Source organism: Anopheles nili, chromosome 2 (assembly GCF_943737925.1).
Source record: "Anopheles nili chromosome 2, idAnoNiliSN_F5_01, whole genome shotgun sequence".
Classification (NCBI taxonomy): domain Eukaryota; kingdom Metazoa; phylum Arthropoda; class Insecta; order Diptera; family Culicidae; genus Anopheles; species Anopheles nili.
In genome coordinates this window covers 73,062,183-73,077,178 of record NC_071291.1, presented here as the reverse complement: position 1 = coordinate 73,077,178, position 14,996 = coordinate 73,062,183, and the positions used below count along the sequence as shown (strand labels likewise).

The following is a 14,996-nucleotide window of genomic DNA, read 5'->3' as shown; positions in this document are numbered from 1 at the left end:
GTGTTTTTAGAATTCCATAAACCGAAGCTATCGGATATCGTACGGGGAAAGCTTTTTGAATGGAATTTTAATAACGAAATGCAAACACAACGAATAGCAAATAGCTGCGGATTGGAGTAGGCCTTGGCTATTTTGCAGCTACGTTGACTGTGCGAGTTTGTGTCAAAAAATTTGACTGCACATAGTAAGGCATTCGGCACGCTGCAGACGAAGTTTTTCCGCAGATTTAACAATGGCGTCGAGAAAAAAAGCGGACGTAAATTCGCGCTTACATTGCAACACTCCACAAACAGGAAAACATAATTTTTCCTTCACTCGATATAGGAAGAAAAACTGAAAAAGCGGCGCCTGGCGAGGTTTCGCTTCAAACGCCTAGTGCACGTGGTGATCTGCAATCACTTCTGGATCGCGGAAATCGAAGACCGGGATATCGGAAACAATGTCCACCGAAACGTCGCCGTCATCGACCGCCGGCTCACGCACAAGGGCACGCTCACGATCATTGTGCGTGGCACCACTAGCAACAGTGCGACATTTTAATTACATTTTTCGGTTCCCATTTCCACACCACAGGAGAAGAAGATCCTGAACAGTCCACCCGAGGAGCGCACGTTGTCGCAACGACGCGTTCTAACGGTGGTCCTGCGGAAGATCGAATGCCTACAGCAGCTGTCCGAGGACCAGCTGGTCGATCTGGCCGGTTGTGCTACCTTCCAGTACTTCGAATCAGGCCGGGTCATCATCAAGGAAGGCCACCACCCACATGCGGTTTACTTTCTCGCCAACGGCGAGATCGTCGTCAGCCGGCTGCAATGGGATAGCGTGAGTAAATGCCGCAGCTGGCGTGGTTTTTCCCTTAAAACTATAGCTTTATCCGGGAAGGGGTAAAATATACAGATCTACCAAACGTACAACGACGTACCATGTGGCACGAGGACACGCGGGCAAATGTTTGGTGAAATTGCGCTTCTGCACGACTGCACGCGGACAGCAACCTGCACCACCGCAAGTAAGCGCCACAGCGAAACGTCAAATCAACCACGCGACGGTAATTGCGACCGTGTTTGCTCATTTCAGCCGATTGCGAGCTACTGTGCCTTGCCCGGGCAGATTTCGAACGCATCCTTCAACGGACGCTCCTAGACCACTGGCGGCAGGTGCAACGAGCGCTGGAGCGGTTTGATTACTTTAAATATTGGACGAACGATCAGGTACACTGCCGCCCGAGATGCATTGGAAGGAAAATCAGGCATATGTCATTTGCGCTTGTCTTCGATAGGTCCGGGAGTGTTGCATCCTGAGCCATATTGTAGCGTTTGAGCCCCAGCAGAAGCTGCCAGTCGACGTCGACGAACGCTACACGTACTTCGTCCTGAGCGGCCAATGCATGATACTGCAGTGTCTCACAGTAACGAAGGTGCGTGGCGGCTACCGGTTGCTTCCGTTGCCGGAACCTAACGAAGCGTCCCCCGTTAAGCAAACTTCAAACGAGGATGCTTCGGGGACGAGCTCTCCCAGCATGGGGTCGCGTATAAAGGTGCCTCAGGAAGCGGAAGTGCATCCAGAGCATCGCTTCATCGACGTCGGCACGTTCAGCTGCGGATCCGTGTTCGGGTTGGGTGAAGCAATGCCTCACCGAACCGTTGTCGCACGCAACCGGGTGCAGTGTTTGGTGATACCGCGTGGGTGGCTGTTCGAGAAGAACCAGAACGTGGGCAACACCTGGCAGCGTATCCGGATAAGACTCGACACGGCCATCCAGCGGGATCGGCTGTTCGAGGTGTTCGTAAGCGATCAGCAATGGCAGTGCTTCCGGAAGGCGCTGGTGCGCGATTTTGTACGACTCAATCCACGCCTTAACCCGACCCAGCTGGCGGACGTGCCGATCATGTGTCGTGTGGAGCAGCAGGAGCTCTAATTCCTGTCCCGGGCATAATTCCGATCCACTACGATGCGCGATGCCACCTCTAATCGGAAACTTTTCACCTCAAACCAATCTCCCAGCGAGAGCGATAAGACGCACTGTTGCGCAAAAAATAACCGAGCGCCATTAGCATTTGTCTTTGGTCGATGGTGGTGCGAAATTCAATTGTGAGCGCGTTGTGGAAGATAAAATTTTACGTCCCCGATGGCACCACACGTGTCACGCCATCCGTGCTAGCTCCGTGGAAAAAGCACAAACCGAAACCGAACTTCACTAATTAGAATCCATTACGATGAAATTGTCTTGCAATCCCGGGGCGAAATCGTAGCGTCGTTATCTTTTAACCACGGTAATTACGATAAATGGGTATAAATTTTATAAGCTGCTTAGCTTTCGATACCACCAGTCTACCCTGCAACGGTGCCGGTGTCGAAGGACCTCCCACCGATTACCCGACGAGGCGAACTGTGCGCACACCAAAAACCGGCAGCCTTTTCCCATCGTTTTTTGCAGCCAATCTAATCGGCAATAGCAACCACGTGCCACACGTGGCTGGAGCAGCAGAAGAACAACGCGATGCACGGACTCACAGGCAATACCTGCCGCGTTAGCGCTTTGAGTAGTAATGAGGATTTAGCTCGTTAAGTGCTGCAGCTAATTGTGGAAGCATTTCATCGTCACAGCCCGACCGAACGCGGTGTTGATTATGGAGTGCGAGTGGTGGTGGTTTTGCGTTGGGCTTTGAATAGCAACCGGTGCTCATCCGTACGATGATGTGGCGTAATTTGTTAATTCATGGCACCGGACTGCATCGGTTAGCAATCGAAGAACAACAAACAATGCTTGCCATGCGCGCATTTCTTGGGCGAGATCGTCGGTGGTCGCCTTCTCGCTGACCGATGGTTGATTAATTAAGCAACGCTAATTATAACCTCATCCGGTGCAAGCTGGAGGAAATCCATCCATCCCAAGCTCCGCTTCATCGCGGAACCACAAACATTCAATCATCGGATCGGATTTAATCGAATCCTTCCATCAACGGATCCGGCATCGCGCGCGCTCGCAACGATCCGTACTTGGTCGAGCCGAGACTATGGTTTCCATTATTGCAATAATTTAATAGACCATCTGTTGATGTTGACCGACCGGAGGCTGGACGGCTTTGGTATTGATTGCTTTCGGTCGGTTTGGTGGCGTGGGACGCGGAAATGAAAACCCCGTCTGCATCCGCCACGGGAGCACCGAAAGTGAGCAGCTTTCAGTGAGCTTTCAACGTGCGGGCGTGCGTGTGTGGTGATCTTAAAGGATTATCATACTACTGCTGCAAGCGCACCCACGAGCGATCGTACCGAAAGGACCTTTCTGTCGCTGTGTACAAGGACCTTCGTAAACCGATCGACACTTACCAGCGGGACGAAACGAGCCGTAATGAGAACCATAGCTCATCCGAGCGTTTTTAGAGCCATCGTAAATCTTTTCCCAGCACCACCTGAACGCTAAGACACCGAACGACTCGATAACAGAGTGTAATGCTCCGGCGTGGTATCGACAGCGCTCATCGGAGCGACATCGGAGCCTCGTCTGGCGAAAGAGTAAATCCCATGCATCGATACATGCTCCCATCCCGATCCAGGCTCCAGGCACCGATACCGACCGCAGCGGTGCAGGTGAGGAAAATCAATTTTCTCCTGACACACCACAAAAAGTCGTCAATCAGTGAAAGGCGTGCAAGGGAAACCCTGGTACGAAGGCCGAGCAAAACCTCGGGCATTGGATGGCAATCCCCCCACCTGGCGCGAGAGGTGCTGACGATTTACCATAATCTGATAATCCCCAAGACTGTCTCGGAAGCTGTCTCGAAATGGACGCCTCTCGTGAAAGCCATCACGTCGGATCGGCACCATATCCGGGAGAGTACGCGCTCGGCGTCGTACCCACGACAGTTTGGGTTCAATTTGGATGGGATGGGCTTTATTTCGGGAGCTTCAACCTGAGCCCCGGCCATGGTTGGGAAATTGCGGTTCTACAGCGGAAATGCCGTGACTGCCACGGTACTTGGCACACCAGCGAGGCAATCGACACCTGCATGTGGCCAAACTCGTTCGCCTTTTGCGCCGCTCGAACGAGCTGACTCGCGCGACTCGGCTCTTGTATTGCATTTTATTCGTTTTACGAGATTTTCTCTCCAACCATCCAGCCCGTGGAGGGTGATCTGTTGTTATCCGGTGGTAGTTTTCACATTTTTAAAGGTGTTACATTTAAGTGGATGATGTGGCGCATGGAAACGGATCGAAAAAAAAAGGACCATCCGCCCATTGGGAAAGAGGGCATGCAAGAAACCCCTTAGAGACGACACGGATGAAGACACCAAAATGCCACTTCACGTACAAGTGCGCACTGCCGGTAGGACGAGATTTAAATCCGTGCCATAACGTTTTATTGAGCCGCGCAATTCGGCAGCTGCCGATTCAATGCGAGCTCAGATTTGGCTCCAACAGAAGTGCTTGATCCAATTTCGGGGCTAAAATTGAATGCAATTGAATATGGGTGCGCGAAATGTATTGAAACTGCGAGGTAATTTCTAACGACATGTTCAATGGTTTTTCCGGCCAGGCTACACACCTAGCAGCGAAAGTTTCGCTTTCTTTTGCCCTCATCAATCAACGTCGATTATGCGACAAGGCCACATTCACCAATATTCGTACAATTTTTTTTTCTTATTTTTATTTTCAATTGAAACAATATCATTACAATCCTTGTGAATTTTCTTTTCTTTTACCACAGCCCTTCCGTAAATAGCTTTACCGAATTCCAGCGTTAACGAGTCTTTTAGGAAAGCCTGGCATTTCAGCATCCTTGCCAGAGAATGAAGGTCGATCACATTGATCTTTCATTACGCGCTAATCACGTTACCCGGGTGGAATCGGAAAACTCGTTTTCCAGCGCTTCAACACAACCCAGCACCGCTCGGTGGAAACTTTCAGCTCTAATCTGTCTTAATTAGCACGGTTGCGAAAGAGCAAATAAAAAGGTTCGCATCCAGCAAAGAAACAGAGCCTCTTTAGCGGAGGGACGGCAGCTTAACAGTGTAAATGGATTTCCAAGGCCACCACGGCCCATTTATCAACTGCGAGCAGGGCCACATCGATTGTGCAGACTGTTCCGTCGAATTTGGACAGCGCGCGTGTGACAATGAATTTAATTTCTGACGGCCCAGTAACGGCCCTGTAATCCTTGTAATCCTATTACTAGGATGGTGAGTGATTTTTTTTGACTTCACTCTCGCTTCGATTCTTCGTAGAGTATACGCATTAATTATATTTGTGATAGGATTACACGAAGACTGAACGAGGAAACGTAAAATGCATTACGTCCCAGAGAAAGCCTTCCTAGAAGCTATCGGCATAAAGTCGATCATTTGAAGCCGACTGCCGTTAATTAACACTACCTTGAAAATCCTCCCTAAATGGGCTAAGCTCCCAATACGGGTCGAATAGCGACCGATGAAAAGTTTCCAAGCTTCCTGTTTAACCCAGTGGACAGATTTTGCGGGTTGTAGTGGAGGACTAGTGCCGTAAATTGCTGATCTATTAAATTGAATTGACTCTAGCACGTAACCGACATCAAAACCCATGGTGCGGGAGTGCGAGAAAAAAAACCCTTGATGTTTGTCTAGCGGTCGCCCACAATGCCACAAATGATAAAAGGCCTACGCGGGTGCTTCCACGCACCTCACCGTCCGGGACAATTGTTTGTTTCCCAGCACAACCCAGTGGAACACCCATGGTGGAAAATGGTGATCCGGCCGGATGTGCCCTATCGGACGCAAACGAGATATGTGCGCGTCATTGTGGCCAATAATAGTCAAGAAAAATGTCATCCGGTGTGGCGGAACGCAGCATGAGCAGTTGCTGCCGGCGTTGGTTTTTTTTTTCGTTCTTGCTTTCGCGCTTCGGTGAAAAATACACGATAACGCTGGCGTTGGGTGGCTGGAGAACGCACTGTGCCGGTTGGGAAACGACGGCGACACCTCTGACGAGCGACATGCCGGTGTCGTAATGACACCCTTAGGAGTTGTCTCGTTCCCAGGCCACATCCTTTGCCTTGCCCATGGCTTTATGCTCGTCACACCACGTAATGCTCATTTGCCCGTCATTCCTGTCACGTCGGTCGACTGCTCCGTGTGCCCCTCGTGCCGGGGGTGCTGCGCAAATTTCAATTAATTCTAAATTGCAAACAACAAAATGGCACAGCCGGCGTCGGAACAGAGCATTAGGGCGAGATGAAACAACAATGGCTCGCGGGAAAAAGCGGACTGTGAAAGGCGGAGCAAAAGGAAGGAGCCAGTTTTTCACATCAGCAACACCGCACGTAACCTTCGCGCCGGCACCGACCAGATAAGACGATTGTGTGAATAACAATTATGCTCATTACACGCACGCACTCGCGCGCTCGGCGTGGAAAATAAATAGCTTCCCGAGAGTCAATCTCGGAATGGCGCCGTAAGTCCCCATGCTGCCACGTAGTGGCTCTAGTGTATTTTTCTCGATCGAGTAATAGGACGATACGCGAAAAAAAACATCATCCATCGCGTTAGATCGATCCCGTTCCATGAACGTTTGTTCCCCGAAAAATAGCTCCACCACAATGGAAACACGCCCCAATCAGCACTCTCGATGGCAGTTTCGGTGCCTCCCTGGGTGATCTCTAGGACGTTTGATGTTCGATTGCGTCCACTAATTGATATCAGGTTTCCAGGTTGCCTCACACACGGTGCTTGGAACCCTTCGAAGTAGGGAGTGGGTTTCTTCGCAACCCGACCGGTAACGATCGGACAGTTTTCGTCACGCCAAAATTCGAACAGAAAGCTCCACTGCTACGGTTGTCATGGTGATGGCAAGCGACCGACGAAAAGCAAATCCCCAGGGCGACGGTTCACCGGTTGCTGGGATTCGTTGGGAACACTCGTTGACGTCAAGGCGTAAGACAAAGCGAACATGGTAGGGAATGAGCTCTGGGAAATCCAAAAACATTCCTGGAAAGAGAAGCTTCAAAGCGTGAATTCAACCTTAAATAGAACAACACTAACAGCGACGTTCAAAGTGGGTTTAAAAGTAATTTTTTTTAGTTTAGGAAGGCTACACCCCGTCTAAGAAGAGAAATATAAAATCAACCAAGCCGAAAACGACTAGAGAAAATTTTATTATACACGCAGAGCAAGTAATATAATGAGTACTTTTACTAGATTCACATTGATCTTATCAAAATAAAGAATCGTAATGTAGTAGCGCTTTTAAGCGTCTGCATATTCTGAATCACCGTCTGCACATTGTACGAACTATCGGAAAATACTGAAAAGCGTCCTGTGACAAGCACCGATGACATACCACGCGCAGGATCCCTTTGCAATGACCTATTTGATTAATTGTGTGCTAATCTGTGCTCATCAGTGACACAACGGAAAAGCGCGTACAAAACGGCTATTACCCTCATTTGGAAAGTCCATCCATCTCTGACGGGAAAGCATAAAATACTCGCTTTCAAATAAACGGAGCTGCTGCGCGAGCATTGATTTCCGGCAAATGCACTCATTATTCAATTGAGCGAGCCGGTGTGCGAACAGGCCCCCGAAGCAAAATAGTCAAGCACATTGAAAAAGGTTTTAATTATCCTGTTTAACTGTCTCTTCGTTCAACACGATTTATTGCTTCTTTTTTTGCTCACCTCCACTTGTGTGCAGTAAGCTCATATGCGTTGCTGTATTCAAACGAGAAAACTAATTGTTAGATTGTTAACCACAGTTTTACAATAGCTTTACCAAACGATAAATGCGTTGTTAAAATGGGAAATGAGTGCGCTCATACTATCTCACCCATACATAAAACAACACAATGCCCGTTCTAATAGAGTAATGATACCCACTAAGTGAAATAGGTAACGTTTTGCCGTGAAGAGAGTGCCAGCTTAAATTTCCATCACTTTACCGGCCTAGGTGAATGTGGCATTATCGAGCAGTGTTTTTTATTGCTGCTGCTGCTGCATCACATTGTGCTGAAAAGTTAAAGCGCTGACATCAAATGAATGTGATGTCGGTTTAACAACGCCAATATGAGAGTAGTAAAAACACAAAATGAAAGCCTTTTCCCCTCGTTCCGATTAGTGATGCAAGCCATAGAGTAGGGGTTGTAATAATCCATAGAAGCAATAATCCATTCCATCGATCGGTTTGGAACCATTCAGTTGAAATATTTCACATAAATTCATTTCACACAAACACACTCTCATGTGTTTGATCGGCACACAAAGATCTGGCGAGAAATTTTGACCTCGCTCCGGGGCCACAAAGCCCGTGCGGTGAATATTTGTCCTGTATTGTTTGACCAGCGCGCGTTTGACGGTGTAACGCTGCCACCTAGCGTTAGGTACACCAGCGTGACATTCCTCCATTCGCTCCATGTGGACAGATACCCGCTCTTAGATATCTAATCGGAACTGCAACAGCAGCAGCTTCCGAGTACTTGTGCCTTCGACGAACCAGCCCACCGGGTTACGCGAGAACGTCATCAACCATCGCGTGATTGATTATATCCGACCGAAACCGGCAAAACCTCTGGGCGAGGGCTTCCGAGCGCTGTGGGTTCGCGGGACAACGCGGGTTTCGAAAATAAATCAAAGCCTCCGAATCCACGTCCGATGCCGATTGACGATTGGGGTCGCATAACCGCCCACCTCGAGCACCCGACGGTTGTCAATCAACCCTGTGCTTGGTTCAGCTTCCGGCGTACGGGCACTGTTGCAGATTGTGGCAGCGATCCGGCCGTATCGGAAGCGTACGATCGGAATGTCGTTACAGACCAGGATCAGCCTGTGTGCCGGAGGCTGAACGGGGCTAGACCGAGATGCGAGAGAAATTCGATCCATCGCTCATCCGGAACCCCGGAGCTGGACCTTTGCTTACCGTGGCGCCCGTACGACCGGCCTGAGTAATGAGCCATCAAGCTGACGAAGGTCACCGAGTGGGTGGATTGGACGCGTCTCCCTTTTTATCGACACAAATCGTTACATAAATGAAGGTTTGATTGGATAACGGCTTCGCAATGCGGGCCAAACAAAGTGCCGTTTAATTTGTCTCGTCGCTGGCTTCATATCCTTCCCGGGTTTCCTCATCTCGGTTAGGCGAACATTTGCACGTCCCGTGGTCCGTGGGTCATCGAATCGTCCTTTCCTCTTTTTTTTGTATTGCGCCTTACCAAGTAAAACACCACTCAGAAAACATTCCTTTGCTTTGACGTGTCAATGGAGATGAAACAGCGAAAGAGAGAAAAAACGAACCCCAACGCAAGCTTCCAAACTTTTCGCATCACTCCAACACCAACACCGAAAGCAGGCCACTTAAGATGGGGAGAAATTCTTTTGCAAAAACTCCCACAAACCTCGGTGGCGATCCAAGCTCTCATCTCACGCGGAGCGTCAAGTAAATTCCACTAACTTTCCGTTCGTTTTGCCACATCAAAAGCCACCTCCGGGGGATGTGGTGAGAAGGCAAAAAAGAAGAAGAAAGGCATAAAAAACCTGACAGCAAAATAGTTTCGACAGCTTTCCCGACATCACTTAACTGCGATCAATTTCCCATCGGCCGCAGCACCCACGCTTGGCTCCCGGCTGCGACGCTGCACTCAAACTCTCAAAGCAATCAAAGAGGACACGGCATCAACAATCAGCCCGCTCGGTACACCGGAAAAGATCACCCTTTGCGCGGTTTCACCGTTCGGCGAGGAATTGGTTTACCGGCGAACCGACGCGGCGACAGCGATGATGATCATGATGGGGTTTACGGTGAAAATGGCCACCCAATGGCACCTGAGGGATTATCGGCTAAATTTAAGAACAACCAACCGACCGACACACCGAACCGACCCACTCCCAGGGAGCCACCCGCTGTCGTCTCCAACCGAATCCGTCCCGATGACACGCCGGCTGTCAGCTGCACCAGTGCTGCATACTTTCAGGCGCCTGCCTTCATTCCCTGCTCGGAAAAAGCCCTTCTCACTCGCACGTGCTCGTTGCTCGTTGCGACGCGAATGGAACAAAGCAAGCCAGGGAATGTCCCCTGTCGCTAGTCCTCCTACGGTTTTCCCCTTCACAGTAACGGGACGGTAAAAATCCCGGGTAAAAACTCGTCACGGCTCATTCGCCGGTTCGGAGCTTTCGTGTCATTCTGGTGCTGCGCGGTTGGGAATTCCTCACCCTCTCGCTCTCTCGGATCACTTGCCACCTTAGCCATGGTGGCTGTCGACGAGTTTCGTTGTGAAATTTTTCATTTGCATTCCCTGTACCAAACTATTCCCCGGGGAAGGATTACATCGGTATTATGGGCGAGCGGTGCCACCGTTTCCGTCCACCGATGAAGGACGAGGTGGAAATTTCTGTGCTGTTTTAAGAAAGGGTAGTTCAATTGGTCCTGCTCGTGAAATGGGAACCCGATGGGAGCGCTTGCGGTGGCACCATCCAGCATCGAAACTTACCGTTGGTCTTTGACAAAGTTGGCTTCGATGTTGCATTTGTGTCCTTCACCGTGGGAAGCAATTGACTCGCAGATAGACTGGTTGGTTTTTATTCCACAAAATAATAAAATGTGTACTGTGTATCGAATTTCCGATGTTGATTGATCTTAATTTGACACATTTATGCAGGTGCTACTTAATCAAATTTTTTCGATAAAATGTCAAGTTTTAATTGAACTTTTCATGTCATACGAAACAGGTGACTTGTGAATGATGAATAGTATCTACGGAAGTTCCACGAGATGGATCACATCAGGAACGCTAGGGATTTTGGCCCTTGGAAAGGTTCACCGACTATGACATGAATGCTGCAAAAACGGACGTATATTTTATCACTTTGAAACTTCAACGAAGCCGCAAGCTTTCTTGGGCTGCACTCGGTTTATCTTCCTCGTCACCTTGACCGACAAAACAAGGCACTCTGGAACATCGAACGAAATAAAAATAACACTCCAACCAATCACATAAAAACACACTACCACTTAAACCACCACCCCTAGCCACGCGTGACCCAGGATGGGATAAATAAAAGATCCATACAAGTGAAAGGGGACAACAACAAAAACTTTACTCAAGCCTCAGCAGAACACCAGACGGGTGTGTACTGGCAAAACTCGTTCCGGAAGCACCGGAAGTGTTGCAGATGCGGTCACCTCCCACTGGCGGGTGGGGTTTGAATTTATTTTTCATCCGAAGAAACAAACGACTGCCGTGACGAGGACGACGACGACGGCAACGGTGAAACCCACCAGGCGCCTCCATCGGACCGAGCGCTCGTCCGGAAACCAATACTGCACCGTCCGATAAGCAACTCGAAGGGTGCCGGTTTTGCGGCAGGCGCATGCCAGCATCTCTATCGCAAAATATTGTTGCATCAGACCGGCCGGGAAGGAACCGCTTGAAAGCTAAACGCAAAAAAGAACATGGTGGAGGTTGGCCCGAGGCCGGAAAAGAAATTAATTTTCACCAAAATAAATACGTACAACATGAAACGCCCAAACGGATGCCGACGTGCCGTATGGTGGCAGCGGTGGGTGCTTTAATGTTTCGGGCTGCAGGAATTATGCAGTTCCAGCCCACAACAACAGCACAGAACCGATTCCATCCACCTCGGACGAACATAAAGGCTACAAACTCGCTAGCAGCGCGTTCTGAAGGAAAACGAGTCTAGAGTTTTTTTTTTGTTTCCTTTCTTTTTTTGGCAGTTCGCTTTCGTTTCCCTTCGTTCGCCACGGAAAAGCACAAAACCCGATACCCGAGAAGCTAGAGCGAACGATTTCGCAACCGTTTCGCGAGAGTAGTTCCGCGAGCTACCGTTGCGCGAACAATGAGTTTATGAAATAATACTATCTTTTGTCTGTAGTTGTGGTGGGCGAGGAAGGGACTCACCACCCCAAAACTGGTGGGTAGAACCGCCCTTGCCGAACAATTATTCATGTTATTCTTTTCGCTTCCTTAAGCTTCGAGGCCCGGTTTGGTTTGTGGAGGTCCGACTCGGGGTTTTGAAGGGGCATTTTGCTTCCAGCATTTGCTGCTGCTTCAGTCCCGGCCCGGGAATTCGTTCATTTTGTCTGAAAACATCAAACGAAGGCGCTAATCTCTTCGGACCGGCTTGGAGCCCAAGCCCAGAAGAATGGCTTCGGTTCCGTCTGTATTTGGGAGCGTTTGCTCGATTAGTTGCATTTGTCGGACGGAGATGTTGTAGTTTGTTTTATTTCTGCTGCTTTATTTAGTATCTTCCGCTTCTTCCGCGAGCGCGCGCGGGCGCTTTATCCAATTATTTCAGCTGGAAGGGGCAATGGCTGCAGGCTTGCACTATGAGTTGCGAATGAAATGAATACTTGAGAACTGTAGTGCAGTTAATTCGCTTCGATTATTTGCGGGAATCTGCTGATGAGTTTCTGTTCGAGCTGAAAGAATCGTTACAGCACGAGCAATACGTAAGAAGCCTTGGGTAATAGGATGCTGGAGTCATCAGGACGCCTTTAGTTGCTAATTAGATAGGCGATAATTATCAGATAATGCTGCTGCTGGTGCTATGGTAAAGAAAAAATCTAATTAGCGAAAAGATGATATATTGACGAAAGTTTTATTGGGAAATATGGAAAGGGTTTTATGAACTTATTCGATGGTAATTCAAATTTGAAATTTAACGGGATAGTAAATATTCTATCACGCTTTGTCGCTATTTGACAAACGATGTGAGAGTTAATTAATACCACTATCAACTATATTTGTAGTCAAATATTTTGGGAAGAATGACTTTGTTTCAAATCTTTCATTCTTCTTTACAAGAATAAAACGTCAAAACCACCGGGTGCCTCTATCAGACCCAAACATCACAGTAGGCTGCTAACACTCGTCAGAAGGAGCATCGCAAATGGAACGCCAGCCTGCTGTGACCATAAAGACAAGCTTTACCCCGGCAAATGGCACCAGTGCGAGTTGGGCTACTCGGCTTTTTTGGTTCAGAATGCTAGCTCGACAATGAGAAAACACAGCTGCGGTACGTAGAACTCGCTCTTTCGGAGCAGATTCTCATGTTCCTCGGTGTTTCAGTGAGCATGAAAGTGAGAGAGAAAAAGAGCGTAAAAACGATAGATGATACCCAAACCCCGCATGAAAACCAGCGAAACCGCGAAGGTGTACAAACACTGCTCAGTAAAATGTGCTATAGCACAGGGAAGATTTTCCCATCTAAAATTTAATAAACCAATCGATCATCAACTTTCTGCAAACAATCTTTTTCTTTCAACATGCGATCGTACAATTTAAATTATTTATAATCAATCTTTTCAATCTTTGTAAAGCACAATATTTCTCACCCAATCCAAAGCAGTGATTGCCCATCCTGTTATGCTTGCAACCTTTTCCCATCTTCTTCTGTCGTTGTCGAACAACAAACGATGTGAATTGCTCTGGCTGCAAATGAAGTCCGAATGGTTGCACAAAAGCACGGTTGTAATAAATTAACCAACGAACCGTTCGATCCATTCGAACCGCTCCAACAACGATCGCATGTTCGACCAAACACTCCATTGTGCCCTCATATCTCTTAGCCAACCACAGGCACAAAACCACCACAGACACGCTAAACCCACCACAATTAGCCCATTGTTTCCGATTCGTTCTATAGTCGCGCCCGCGGAAAAAAAATCACCAACCGTAAACCGCGGGCCCGAAGATGTTGCCGGCTTCCGGAACACGTGTACGAGCGTTGTGTACGCGTGGTCCTTGCCAGGTTTCGCTAGGTTTCCCGTCATTGCCGGCCAAGGCTTCGCCTGTGCCACCGGTGCCCCGAGTGGTGGTGGTGGGTTTTTGTTCTATTGTGTGCCCGCCTGACACGCGGTAATAAATTATATTTTTGAGAATTTATGCCTTCATAAACACATGACGCACGTGTTTCGAGGGATACCAGGGGAAGCGATGCCACGCTCCTGTGCCGCCGGTTCCAGGCACCCGAAAAACCGCGACCAAACCCAAACTAACAAACGCCTCCTGTGGTGCATTTTCCTAATTTTCCGGAAAGCTTTCCCCACCGCTGGGAAAACGCACAAGGTCCCAGCCACAGGAACGGCTAACACGAGGGCTTCGAGGGCACGGCTAGTAGTGGCAAATTTATTTCCGTCCCATCTCCCGGCGGAGAACTGCGGGATATGTTTGTCACCTTTCCAAGCAAGCCATTCCTCCCTAAGGGTCCTTTAAACAGGAGGCTTAAATAAATTTGAAACCACGGCTCCGAGTACGGTGTGGTTCTTCGGTTTTCCCGTCTCCATTTCCATTGTGGGCCATCGCACGCTGGGGCCATTATCACGGAAACAAAAGAATGCTCCGACGACTGCGCGTGAATGCAGTTAGAATGCATTCAAGGATAGTTAAAACTAAAAAAAAATCGAAGGGCCAAAATATTCTCACACCTCTACTGCTCTACTTTTCATCCCATTATTTTTCCCTCCCAACAGGCTCATGACAACAATTGATAGAGACGCGCGCCCGGGGCAATTAATTACGGGTAGTTTTTATTGGTGATGTAGGAACAATTATTGTAGTTTTGAAATGAGTTCCCTCCCAACGTGACATTCGTTAGGACCGTTAACCTCTACTAGATGTTAGTTTTGTTTTTTGTCAACGATCAATTTATTCACAATCCCGCATTGGGCAATGCAACCAATTATATCGTTCATTGAATAGGAGAAGCGACAGTCATACAATATGGACAGTAATGCATGCAGTTGATATTCCCGTATGAGCTTAAATTGATGGCCAACAGCTTTTCATATTCCATTGGGAGCTTTTGACCTTAACAAGCTCTATTGAGCTGATAGAGAAGACACATAAAATCGGAAAAAGAGGCTTAGAAAAACAAACTATTCGCTAGATATGATCTATTTTTAGACGTAAAATAGATCATTTTAAATATGGCTCTTGCGTGAATTTCTGCTGAATCTTGCTTGTTAGTAATGCCTCAAATATAAACCACCCACCAACGAATAGGAGACTTGAGTGAC

The 14,996-nt window shown here is 48.4% G+C and overlaps 1 protein-coding gene across 1 annotated transcript; it reads left to right on the top strand.

The window, feature by feature from the left end:
• The first annotated feature begins 232 nt into the window (after nucleotides 1–232).
• LOC128720086 (uncharacterized) lies at nucleotides 233–1,918 on the top strand. The gene is made up of 6 exons (XM_053813731.1): nucleotides 233–256; nucleotides 325–504; nucleotides 574–822; nucleotides 898–1,009; nucleotides 1,078–1,211; nucleotides 1,280–1,918. The coding sequence occupies exons 1-6, from the start codon at nucleotides 233–235 to the stop codon at nucleotides 1,916–1,918; spliced, it is 1,338 nt and encodes a 445-aa protein (XP_053669706.1).
• The last annotated feature ends 13,078 nt before the right edge of the window (nucleotides 1,919–14,996 follow it).

What these genes read in the sequence shown, in the direction of transcription:
- LOC128720086 (XM_053813731.1), top strand. Translation starts at nt 233, where the DNA reads ATGGCGTCGAGAAAAAAAGCGGAC. An exon ending in CGTCGAGAAAAAAAGCGGAC is followed by an intron (nt 257 to 324) that starts GTAAATTCGCGC and finishes CACTCGATATAG; the next exon opens with GAAGAAAAACTGAAAAAGCG. An exon ending in AATATTGGACGAACGATCAG is followed by an intron (nt 1,212 to 1,279) that starts GTACACTGCCGC and finishes TGTCTTCGATAG; the next exon opens with GTCCGGGAGTGTTGCATCCT.